At 41.4% G+C, this 14,033-nt stretch overlaps 1 protein-coding gene across 2 annotated transcripts in view; it reads right to left on the bottom strand.

Annotated features, from left to right (window-relative positions):
• Window positions 1-14,033, bottom strand: part of LOC123748154 (uncharacterized) — a 188,305-nt gene that overhangs the window by 2,625 nt on the left and 171,647 nt on the right. For both annotated transcript variants that reach the window (XM_069311588.1, XM_069311589.1), the window contains one exon: window positions 1-6,671. This exon is cut by the window's left edge and continues 2,625 nt beyond it. In XM_069311588.1, coding sequence (XP_069167689.1) covers window positions 6,662-6,671 — 10 coding nt within the window. In that variant the 3' untranslated portion in view covers window positions 1-6,661. The remainder of the gene's footprint in view (window positions 6,672-14,033) is intronic.

Genomic DNA, 14,033 nt, shown 5'->3' with positions numbered 1-14,033 from the left:
TATTGGACGAATTATCTCATAATTTACTTTGTTTATATTTCATGACAAAAAAAAAATCCCTTAACCCTTAGACTGCTGTTCGTGGCAATGAGTGATTTTGCAGGTACGACTGCGAGAGTGAGTATCATGCGGGAACGTTTAGGTGTCTGGGTCACTGGTCAGCTGATATATGGTTCCGCCTCCGACCACCAGAGGTCTCAGGGAACACAGTGCCTGTGTTATTAAACATTAGCCAGTCTCCCAGTGACCACAGAACCTTTAACAAGGGAGAATGTCCTGTTTTCCGCCTCGCCGACATCGGGGCTAGATTCACGAAGAAGTTACGCAAACACTTACGAACCTGTATATCATTTCTCAATCTTTGGCGGCTCTGTTTACAATTATTAAACAGTTAATGAGCTCCGAAGCACCAGAAGGCTGTTTATAACAATAATAACAGTTGATTGGCAAGTTTCATGCTTGTAAACTGTTTAATAAATGTAACCAAAGCCATCAAAGATTGAGGAAAGATGTACACGTTCGTAAGTACTTGCGTAACTGCTTCGTGAATCACGCCCCCCGGCCTCTGTGCGTCGCCTCACCGAGGATTATACGTTGTAATTAGTGGTTATTTAATTATTTGTAATGACACAATGACTCATTGTGATAATTATAACAACCAGAATTTCTTTACATTCTTTACCCACAACCTGCATTTTTTTTCACTGAAACTTTAAAGGACCCAATTTTTTTATACATAATTAAATTATATTTATTTATTTTATTTATTTATATATTTTGGTTTTGAAAACACGTAATTCTCAGTTTATCGCAGTCGTATTATAGAGTCGAAAATTACTTGCGTATATTCCCAATTTCTTTAACTTTTTATCACTTTTATTATCAGTTCGTACAAAAATCAACAGGAAACGGTTTAAACCGAAATGAAGTGTAGCGAGGGTCCCTCTAGGCACCCCCTGGGCAACTGAGCACCCCTGGACATCCCTTGGCACGCCCTCGGCACGCCCTGGGCACGCCCCGGGTACCCTGGGCACGCCCTGGGTACCCTGGGCACGCCCTGGGTACCCTGGGCACGCCCTAGGCACCCTGGGCACGCCCTGGGTACCTTGGGCACGCCCTAGGCACCCTGGGCACGCCCTGGGTACCCTGGGCACGCCCTGAGCCAGTATTGAACAAGTTCATTAACACAACAAAGCGTTAGAGGGAGCTCCTCAGTGCACCGTGCTGCACTTCAGCCACCACCACTCCATTATACAACTGCTAGTCACGTTCCTACTAGACGTGGCGGACCAACCGGGTTGTAGTGGATACGTTGGCCAGCGGGCCCCGCCAAACAACAGTCTGTTGGACCAAGTTATCCCTAGCCAAGCCTGGTCTCAGGCCTGGTTTGAGGAGTAGGAGTCTCCTAAAACCCATTCCAGGTATACTCCAGGTATACTTCAGGTATACACGATGCCTTGTACTCCAAATTAGGGCGCGCATAGAATCATCTATGGATGATTCTCAGTGCAGTTTTGAACCCATTTTAGATAATTATTGGTTAAGAGGTAACTCTATGATGCTTTCTTCCAGTTACAGTAAGGTGAGGTTAATGTTAGGTTTGGCGAGGTGTTTTGACCCCTGGCTAATATTCCTTTTGCATTGTGACCGCAGATACGCATTCATACTTATTCTGTGACCCCAGCCACACACACAGTGATCCCAGCTACACACATGCACTGTGACCCCAGCCACATACATGCACTGTGACCCCAGCCACACACACAGTGACCCTAGCCACACACATACACAGTGACCCCAGCCACACACACACACACACACACACACACACACACACACACACACACACACACACACACACACACACACACACACACACACACACACACACACACACACACACACACATACACACACACACACACAGTGACCCCAGCAACACACACATACACAGTGACCCCAGCCACACACACACACACAGTGACCCCAGCCACACACACACACACAGTGACCCCAGCCACACACACATACACAGTGACCCGAGCCACACACACACACACACGCATAGTGACCCCAGCCACATACACACACACATAGTGACCCCAGCCACACACACACATAGTGACCCCAGCCACACACATAGTGACCCCAGCCACACACATAGTGACCCCAGCCACACACATAGTGACCCCAGCCACACACCTCCCTGGGACCATGAGCACCCCAGGTTCTCAACACACTCAAGACGAGTTCTCGGGGGTAACATTTTATTAAAGCTAAACTCAGAGGTATATTTTGTGTCTGAGACTCCACAATGAACACAGCCCGCTAAGCGCTATTGAGCTACTCCTACAGCGACGGGAAATCTCCAGGGAGTTCAGTAGGTCTATTATAAAAAAATCCAAAATAACCAATTAATAACATCAAGGTAAGTGTGATTATGATTTTGTATGGTAAGAGCATTTATATATATATATATATATATATATATATATATATATATATATATATATATATATATATATATATATATATATATATATATCAACACAATTTAAAGACATGTAATAAGCATAAATACTCCTATAACACATAACACCTATATCAAACACGTATCAATATATGTAAATATACAATTAAGCAAAGAGTTGATATATTATATATAAATAATTACATTTATATACAGAAGCGTCCTTATAGCTTAGTTTCCAGTCTTTGGGATGTGGCAACACTGCCCCTAAGGTGGTGACGTCATCACCAGAGACGACCTGTCACTGTGATGTGGCAACACTGCCCCTAAGGTGGTGACGTCATCACCAGAGACGACCTGTCACTGTGATGTGGCAACACTGCCCTAAGGTGGTGACGTCATCACCAGAGACGACCTGTCACTGTGATGTGGCAACACTGCCCTAAGGTGGTAACGTCATCACCAGAGACGACCTGTCACTGTGATGTGGCAACACTGCCCTAAGGTGGTGACGTCATCACCAGAGACGACCTGTCACTGTGATGTGGCAACACTGCCCTAAGGTGGTGACGTCATCACCAGAGACGACCTGTCACTGTGATGTGGCAACACTGCCCTAAGGTGGTGACGTCATCACCAGAGACGACCTGTCACTGTGGTGTGGCAACACTGCCCTAAGGTGGTGACGTCATCACCAGAGACGACCTGTCACTGTGATGTGGCAACACTGCCCTAAGGTGGTGACGTCATCACCAGAGACGACCTGTCACTGTGATGTGGCAACACTGCCCTAAGGTGGTGACGTCATCACCAGAGACGACCTGTCACTGTGATTGGTATTAGGTGATGACGTCATCACCAATCACCACACCAGAACTCTCTTTCTCATCCTCCAATATTCTAAACATTTTGATTATCTAATTATTATCACAAATGTTTCTTGAAAACCTGTTGAGCTGGCGGAAATCCACACATTATCCTATACAAAGTCTAGCTACTCTACTTGTGATCTTTATAGCAATGAAAATTATGTATTGTGTTATTATGTAGATTAAAAAGTCTCCCATGTGTGGTATTATGTAGAATGGTAACTCTCCCATGTGTGGTAATATGTAGAATGGTAACCACCCCATGTGGGTTAGAATGACCAAGGCCAACCCGACTGTTTAGCATTTGGGAAGATCAAGTAATCGCTTGTTTCACTTGAAAACAAAATAGATACAAGAATTGCTCAAACTGCTACGCCCCACTTGAGGATGACCTGGAGACAATTAAGAGAAATTTTGCAGTTGCTTAGTTGCACAATTATATGGTAATATATTTGTAATTATAAAGTCTGTTAAACTATTAAGACAAAATAAGCATATATTGACTGTCCTGAAACACATTTAGTCTTTTTAAATCTGTTTCTCTGACTTTCTCTGTCTCCTTGTTTTCTCTCTTTCACCATTTAAGCGCTCAATTCTTTGCACTATTGATCTGTGATGTTGAAATGTTGTGTAAATGTTTCTGGCGTCCTTACCAGAGGCGATGGCTAAGGGCCTTCCTCCCTGCTCTGAAAACCAACAGTGTCCTCAGTCATTGCTTTCCTTGAATCCAATGTTTTGTTAAATATATATTCACTTCCTTAATAAAATCTTGAAAATTAAAGACATCAAATTTGTCTTTGCAATTTCAGTTTCATTTCCTTAATCACAGTAGAAAAAATATCTGAATATTATCGTAAATTTCTTATTTTTGTATCTGAAATAATTATAATGCCCAAATCTGTTTACGGAAAGGAAGAACCTTTGAGAGCATGTTTATGGTGAGGTAAGCTGGAGGTCTGACGCCACCTCACGACCCACCACTTTGCTTACATTAAGGAAGTGCGTTTGTCTCGGGTCTTGTTCACGTGGGAACTGCGCCAGTCTTTGTGTGGGGGGGAGAGGGGGAGCCTACTGATCCCTCACGAGGCTGGTGCAGGGATAATATTGGTAGGATGGGATCACGAATGAGGGCGGGGGGGCGGGTAGCAGCCTCGTGGTACAAGGATCAGGCGTGAGTGGATGTGTTAGAAACCTCGCGGTACAAGGATCAGGCGTGAGTGGATGTGTTAGAAACCTCGCGGTACAAGGATCAGGCGTGAGTGGATGTGTTAGAAACCTCGCGGTACAAGGATCAGGCGTGAGTGGATGTGTTAGAAACCTCGCGGTACAAGGATCAGGCGTGAGTGGATGTGTTAGAAACCTCGCGGTACAAGGATCAGGCGTGAGTGGATGTGTTAGAAACCTCGCGGTACAAGGATCAGGCGTGAGTGGATGTGTTAGAAACCTCGCGGTACAAGGATCAGGCGTGAGTGGATGTGTTAGAAACCTCGCGGTACAAGGATCAGGCGTGAGTGGATGTGTTAGAAACCTCGCGGTACAAGGATCAGGCGTGAGTGGATGTGTTAGAAACCTCGCGGTACAAGGGCTCATTGAGTGATTCTTAAAGCATATTGAGACTATATCCTGTATCCTGTGAAAAGTGAAAAACTGCGCAGTTTGCTTGCATGAGCAACACGAGAATAACATTACCGGGTTGTGGGTGAATAAGCGGAAGGAATGTGTAGAATTACGTGCTCGGATGATGATGAAGATGATGACGGTGGTGGTGATTAAGCTGACTGTGGCTGGTGGCAGCAGGATGCGGCTAATGTCACTTGAGGTTGATACCTCAAAGTCTACAGATGGCTGTGTCCCTGTAAACATGTTTATTATATGCTATGGCTAACTAGTTCCTGTAAATAGGATACAAAACCTCTATTGTAAATATATATACACTCTGGGCATATCTTACAGTGATATAGTAAGCACATATTGTATAAACTATATATTATAATATATATATATATATATATGTATCTGAATATTCTATAAATGCGTTTAAATGCCTAGGTTTATTGTTTTCTATCATAAACACTTAACTTGATCTGTGTTGCAGTGAGCAGCGCCTCACTAACGCCCAGAACAGAGCACAAACTAAAACGAATTATAACCAAATATCTTGGCTCCTTTTTTGACACAATGCAGGTAAAATATCTACACGAAAAGCTTCATAACATAAATGCCAATTGTCAGTTTTAAACGAGATCAATGATGTTTATATAACTGCCAGGAATGAAGACATTCACAAGTTCTGCCATATGACCTAACTGAGTGGGATGACAGAGTGTATATTGAGGTGGGTGGAGGGCTGGCAGGCGTCTCCCAGAATATGTTGAAGGTGCTTCTCCTCTCCCACAGCATCTTGAAGGTGCTTCTCCTCTCCCACAGCATCTTGAAGGTTCTTCTCCTCTCCTTCCTCCCTATCCCGGGCGTTTGAGGGATCACCTGTATTCTCTACCTTTGGACTTAAGGCTGCACTTTCTGGCATTTGATCTAAGTTTGTTATCGTTTCCATTGACCGAAGAGTAAAGTGCTCAACGACTAAGTGTTCCTTCACATCTATTAACAATACCAGTGTATACTTTATGTGTTCATTTCGAAGCGAAGAGCATCTGTGTTTTTATTTTATTTGTATTACTAGTTTGGCTTTGGATAAATATACCACCGAAGTCATTGAAGCGCCTCTCATTCTCCTGGAGTGAGGCGAATGTGTCTCATTCACTTGGTGAGGCTAGGTCACCGCCATCCATTGGCAGTCTCCTGTTTCCCAGCATCCTGATCTGTTGCGTGTCTGAGAACACCCTACTGTGGGCTCCTGAGTTGTCACAGCTGGTCCCTGGCAGCTGAGAATTATAGTATTTCTTCGCAGTGATGGCTACTGGCTTACTGGTCCAACTGGATGCTGAGGATTGTGGCCCTCCTAGCCTCACTGTTGCTAGGTGCTGGGAGGCTGTGGCAACTTGCTTCCTAGCCCGACTGCTGTTGGGAGTTGTGGATGTGTGGCCACCTTTTCCCCAGCCAGGCTGTTGCTGAGTGTTGGGACACTCTTGCAACACATAACCTTTAACTGTTGCTGGGAGTCTGTGGCCGTTTGCTCCTTAACCAGACGGTTGCTGGGTGCTGGAAGTTTGTGAACGCGTGTTCCCTAACCCCCGACTGTTGCTAGGAGCTGGGAGCATGTTGTCGCGTTCTCCCTAACTCTACTGTCGCTGGGTGCTGGGAGCTGTGACCAGGTGTCCATCACAGGTTGGATGACAAGGTGGGCTCGACTATAGTGAGCTGTTTAGGCCAGCCTGAGGAGAGAAAGGTCACATTTAGTACCAGGGAGAAATTAGCTGGTATTAACTAGGAAACCAGGTATATCATGGTATACTATATATATATATATATATATATATATATATATATATATATATATATATATATATATATATATATATATATATATATATATATGGTTATCTCCTGATAACTGATAACAGAAGAGACATGTGTTACCTACTTCACCACATTTGAACAAAGTTATGCTACCTAGTTAATTATAGTTAAACAAACATGAGTCGAATTCTAAACATCACTAATGCTAGACTCAGCAACAAAAATGCCTCTGGGAGTTTTAACACCGCTGCCTGACGTAGATATAGCCATTTAACACCGCTGCCTGACGTAGATATAGCCATTTAACACCGCTGCCTGACGTAGATATAGCCATTTAACACCGCTGCCTGACGTAGATATAGCCATTTAACACCGCTGCCTGACGTAGATATAGCCATTTAACACCGCTGCCTGACGTAGATATAGCCATTTAACACCGCTGCCTGACGTAGATATAGCCATTTAACACCGCTGTCTGACGTAGATATAGCCATTTAACACCGCTGCCTGACGTAGATATAGCCATTTAACACCGCTGCCATGACGTAGATATAGCCATTTAACACCGCTTCCTGACGTAGATATAGCCATTTAACACCGCTGCCTGACGTAGATATAGCCATTTAACACCGCTGTCTGACGTAGATATAGCCATTTAACACCGCTGCCTGACGTAGATATAGCCATTTAACACCGCTGCCATGACGTAGATATAGCCATTTAACACCGCTGCCTGACGTAGATATAGCCATTTAACACCGCTGCCATGACGTAGATATAGCCATTTAACACCGCTGTCTGACGTAGATATAGCCATTTAACACCGCTCTCTGACGTAGATATAGCCATTTAACACCGCTGCCATGACGTAGATATAGCCATTTAACACCGCTCCCATGACGTAGATATAGCCATTTAACACCGCTGCCATGACGTAGATATAGCCATTTAACACCGCTGTCTGACGTAGATATAGCCAAGTGTCAACTTCGTCATCAAAACTATTCACATATCTTACCTCACTATGTAACTGGAGAAATACAATAGTTTAGCTTATAAATAATGTTCAAGAAATATCAGTGTTATCCTGGAAATCATTGTGCCTCGAATCCCAGCTTGATATCACAGGCATGTCACCCGCGAACCCGACGGTCCTCTCTCTCTCATAACACATCGTATTTTGACGCAAAAATTCCCAGCGTCAAATTACGAAGTACTGAAACCCATACCGGGTCCAGAAATGATGTTACTTTTATTGGTGGGTGTTAGGCTTAGTTAATGTTCAGGAAATTTGGTACATCATTTTAGTGACGTTGTGAACAGTCAAGAGGACGGGCCCCCTTACAAGATGATTACAGGGTGTTCTGTCACACTCACAAGATGGGTGTGTGGTGTTCTACCACTTACAAGATTAGTATGGGGTGCTCTGCCACTCACAAGATTAGTATAGGGTGCTCTGCCACTCACAAGATTAGTATAGGGTGCTCTGCCACTCACAAGATTAGTATAGGGTTCTCTGTCACTCACAAGCTTAGTATAGGGTGCTCTGTCACTCACAAGATTAGTATAGGGTGCTCTGTCACTCACAAGATTAGTATAGGGTGCTCTGTCACTCACAAGATTAGTATGGGGTGCTCTGCCACTCACAAGATTAGTATGGGGTGCTCTGTCACTCACAAGCTTAGTATAGGGTGCTCTGTCACTCACAAGATTAGTATAGGGTGCTCTGTCACTCACAAGATTAGTATGGGGTGCTCTGCCACTCACAAGATTAGTATGGGGTGCTCTGCCACTCACAAGATTAGTATAGGGTGCTCTGCCACTCACAAGATTAGTATGGGTGCTCTGTCACTCACAAGATTAGTATAGGGTGCTCTGCCACTCACAAGATTAGTATGGGGTGCTCTGCCACTCACAAGATTAGTATAGGGTGCTCTGCTACTCACAAGATTAGTATAGGGTTCTCTGCCACTCACAAGATTAGTATAGGGTGCTCTGCCACTCACAAGATTAGTATGGGGTGCTCTGCCACTCACAAGATGGGTATGGGGTGCTCTGCCACTCACAAGATTAGTATGGGGTGCTCTGCCACTCACAAGATGGGTATGCTCTGCCACTCACAAGATTAGTATGGGGAGCTCTGCCACTCACAAGATGGGTATGGGGTGCTCTGCCACTCACAAGATTAGTATGGGGTGCTCTGCCACTCACAAGATGGGTATGGGGTGCTCTGCCACTCACAAAATGGGTATGTGGTACATAATAAATGAACTCATCTGAACTATCCTCAGCCAGCTATCAGAATGATAGTAGGAATGAGGACTCATGTTGACCATTGAACTTCTTATTCTGACGAAATGGGCAGCTTTATTGAAATACCTTATTGAGTGACCGAAACTTCTAATGTCTGTTATTTTAGGGATTTTAATATTAATGAGAAATACGCTACCGATTAGTTAATTTTCCATTAAATAGTCAATTGTCTGCTTTGTAATGTGCCTTGCTTGAAATGTTTTAGAACCATGGAGGAAGGTTGTGGGTAGTTCTCTGAGGCGCCCTGGAACCAACCCAATGGCCTGATAGGGCCCAGGGCAACGCCTTCACCCAGGTCAGTTATCGCGTCTTCTTGTGTAGTTCAGATTCCTTAAACCCTAAATAATAATAATAATAATAATAATAATAATAATAATAATAATAATAATAATAATAATAATAATAATAATAATGATAATAATCAGCGAGTAATCACACTAGCGTGACTACATCAATGAGAAAATCCGTTGGAGTCCTGATGAGGATTCGAATATATGCGCTGGGTAGTGCACACACCCCAGACTACTGAACACACGAGAGTTTCCTCAGGCTTCTACTGAAGCCGGACCAGGATTTTCACACAATCCCCACCAGAGTGAAAGTTTGACAACCCCTCCCCCCCAATGACAGCCAGAGTGCATGGGGGGGGGGTTGTGTGAAAATTCTGGTCCGGCTTCAGTAGAAGCCTCAGGAAATCCTCGTGTGTTCAGTCCAAATGTACTCACTAGAAAGAAGACGAGAGAGATATCAAATAATATACACCTGGAAGATACTGGAGGGCCAAGTACCAAATCTACACAGTAAAATAACAAAGTACTGGAGTGAACGACATGGAAGAAAATGTAGAATAGAACCAGTGAAGAGCAGAGGTGCCATAGGCACAATCAGAGAACACTGTATAAACATCAGAGGTCCGCGGTTGTTCAACGTCCTCCCAGCGAGCATAAGAAATATTGCCGGAACAACCGTGGACATTTTCAAGAGGAAACTAGATTTATTCCTCCAAGGAGTGCCGGACCAACCGGGCTGTGGTGGGTATGTGGGCCTACGGGCCGCTCCAAGCAACAGCCTGGTGGACCAAACTCTCACAAGTCGAGCCTGGCCTCGGGCCGGGCTTGGGGAGTAGAAGAACTCCCAGAACCCCATCAACCAGGTATCAACCAGGTATCAACCAGTAGAACTCCAGGTTGCAATCCTTTTACCGTGTCGTGGCCTGATTGTCTGGGTCGTGTTCGTGGGACTACCCATCGCATAGGTTCGAATCCTCATCACGACTCCTACGGATTTTCTCAATAATGATAATAATTATACTGACCTAACCATACACTAGAAAGTGAAGGGACGACGACGCTTCAGTCCATCCTGGACCACTCTCAAGTCGAATAATAATTATAATAATAATAATATCTATTAAAAAATATATGCAATATATATCATAATATTTTTATTACTCAGCTAATCGTGGATAATAAAAGCTGAGAGTTATTACTATGTTATTAAATATATATTCGAAACTTCAAGGGAGTATAAGTTTTAATACATTAAAAGATATTAATTTCAGTGTATTATTAACAGATCTGTAACTACTAGTAGCTAAAAAAATGTTCTTACAAATAATGTGTAATATTTTATACGTGGAGAATTGTTACAACAAAATGCTGTATTAATATAAACATAATATTTATGTATTTGCTAGTTGATTCAGGCTCCATGAACAAGCTAAGGATGAAGCATATCTGAGTTACTTCTTTATTTGATCAGAAATCCTTTACTCTGGTAGAAACTGAGGAGTTAGGAGTGAGATATTAACATGGAATGTTAGGAAGTAGGGCAGAAATGAAGAATAACTTGAGTATGTGATGAGTTATGTGTCACATGTGAGTCTTAGTGAGATTGTGTCACATGGGCTATCACTGGAGATGTGTCACATGCGAATCCTTGTAAGGAAGTGTCACATAGACTATGCTGTATGGTTTGGTTCTTAAAGTAAGGTGATTATCAGGAGAAATCACTAAGCCATTACGACTGTATAGCCCCTGGAAGTGATAAGGGGATAAGGATTTATGATGGGACGGGGGATAAGGAATGGTGCCCAACCACTTGGACGGTCGGGGATTGAACGTCGACCTACAAGAAACGAGATCGTCGCTCTACCGTCCAGTCCAAGTAGCTGGGCTGGAGGGTTATTAAGGTCACAGCAAGACCTTACTGACCAACCAGCAAGTATACTTTAGTCATGAATATAATCCAGGACTACAGGGAACTCTTAGTAAATATACTGTACACTGAGAGATGGGTTACACCGCCGAGAATACATATATATGATATATATATATATATATATATATATATATATATATATATATATATATATATATATATATATATATATATATATATATATATATATATATATATATATATATATATATCACTGATAGCTCCACTGATAGCCCATATATATATATATATATATATATATATATATATATATATATATCACTGATAGCTCCACTGATAGCCCATATATATATATATATATATATATATATATATATATATATATATATATATATATATATATATATATATATATATATATATATATATATATATATATGTCGTACCTAGTAGCCAGAACTCACTTCTCAGCCTACTATTCAAGGCCCGATTTGCCTAATAAGCCTAGTTTTCCTGAATTAATATATTTACTATAATTTTTTTCTTATGAAATGATAAAGCAACCCTTTTCTCTATGTATGAGGTCAATTTTTTTTTATTGGATTTAAAATTAACGTAGATATATGACCGAACCTAACCAACCCTACCTAACCTAACCTAACCTATATTTATAGGTAAGGTTAGGTTAGGTAGCCAGAAAAAGCTAGGTTAGGTTAGGTTAGGTAGGTTAGGTAGACGAAAAAACATTAATTCATGAAAACTTGGCTTATTAGGCAAATCGGGCCTTGAATAGTAGGCTGAGAAGTGCGTTCTGGCTATTAGGTACGACATATATATATATATATATATATATATTTATGTCGTACCTAGTAGCCAGAACTCACTTTTTGGCCTACTGTTCAAGGCCCGATTTGCCTAATAAGCCAAGTTTTCATGAATTAATTGTTTTTCGGCAACCTAACCTACCTAACCTAACCTAACCTAACTTTTTCCGCTACCTAACCTAACCTAACCTATAAAGATAGGTTAGGTTAGGTTAGGTAGGGTTGGTTAGGTTCGGTCATATATCTACGTTAATTTTAACTCCAATAAAAAAAAATTGACCTCATACATAATGAAATGGGTAGTTTTATCATTTCATAAGAAAAAAATTAGAAAAAATATATTAATTCAGGAAAACTTGGCTTATTAGGCAAATCGGGCCTTGAATAGTAGGCCAAAAAAGTGAGTTCTGGCTACTAGGTACGACATTTATATATATATATATATATATATATATATATATATATATATATATATATATATATATATATATATATATATATATATATATTAATAAATATGACCGAAAAAGTAAGATTAATAATTCTAACACGAATTTTCTCATAGGCCCAGTTTTCTGGGCCTATGAAAATACAATTTTCTTGTTGTAACATATCACCTCACCCAAAATACGGGTATAAAATAATATGAAAGCTGTTTAAATCATAGCAAAGTAAGAACTCTGTTTAGTGTTTGCAGGTTATAGTTGTGTGTGTGTGTAAACTAAAAGTCTTTGAAAATGTAATAAGTTATTACGAAACGCGTTCAAGCGTCGCGTCAGACTAGAAATAAAAATGAATTTTGGAGAATTGATTTTTCAATTACCATCAACAGTGAAAAGAAACATACGAAATATTGAGAAAATTAGTGTTAGAATTATTAATCTTACTTTTTCGGTCATATTTAATAATATATGTCTACAGGAAAGACTGCTACCAAAATATACTAATATATATATATATATATATATATATATATATATATATATATATATATATATATATATATATATATATATATATATATATATATATATATAATAATAATAATAATAGGCACAAATGGTAATTGGGAAATTTGCTAAGGAATGTAATAGAGAACAAGAGCTGTGTTAAGAACTAATATTTTATGTCATGTTACGTGAGCTTGTGACAATGTGAGCATGAACACTTGAGAGCATGCAACGGGTTGGAGCATGTGACCAAGTGATCATGTGCGCATCAAAAGCATGTGAACATATGACCATGGTCACATGATGGGCGTGTGAACATGACCGATGTGGAAAATTTCCTCCTAAAATATGGTTTGACATGTCTGAGTAGCATGGCCTATGAGAGAGCACATGGCTCATGTCTAACTATTTCTAGAACAGAGCCAAGCCCTCCCAGGACTGAGGGAGCAAATGATCACCATTTTCAACACACCAGCCCAGGAAGGCATGTTATAGGTTCTACACCAGGATATGTAATTAAATCCAATACCTATAAACATATCATGGTAATACTCTAAAATAAGGACATATACTCAATAAATAATTGTTCAGCCAGATACGTTTGGTTAACGATTGTATAAATCGACCTTTAAAGCAGACAAAGGTAACTATGCCCGCCTTTTGGTAGATTCATCTAGTGTAAACGCTGCCATTTGAGTAAACAAAAAGTGCACCACCTCAAGAAGACATCCCACTGTCGACTCCTGGTTCAACCTTGACGACGAGCGGACGTCTGGTCGCCTCCTCCGCCTGGGAGCCGCCGGATCACGTTCTGTTTAGCGATTTTTGATTTTATACTGCCGTTGGGCATTCCTATTCAACGGTCCGGATTGTTACGACGCCTGGCGCACATATCGCCTTGGGTCACTGGATTGTTGATAGATTTTGAACGTTTTCTGGCTGGTTCTTCCGGCGGGGTGACGGTGTCCGACGCCGGCATGGCCGAGAGGAGTCGGGAGTTGGTGGGTCT

Source organism: Procambarus clarkii, chromosome 70 (genome assembly GCF_040958095.1).
Source record: "Procambarus clarkii isolate CNS0578487 chromosome 70, FALCON_Pclarkii_2.0, whole genome shotgun sequence".
Classification (NCBI taxonomy): domain Eukaryota; kingdom Metazoa; phylum Arthropoda; class Malacostraca; order Decapoda; family Cambaridae; genus Procambarus; species Procambarus clarkii.
Note: the sequence above shows the minus strand (reverse complement) of the source record. Positions and strands in the feature narration are given on the sequence as shown.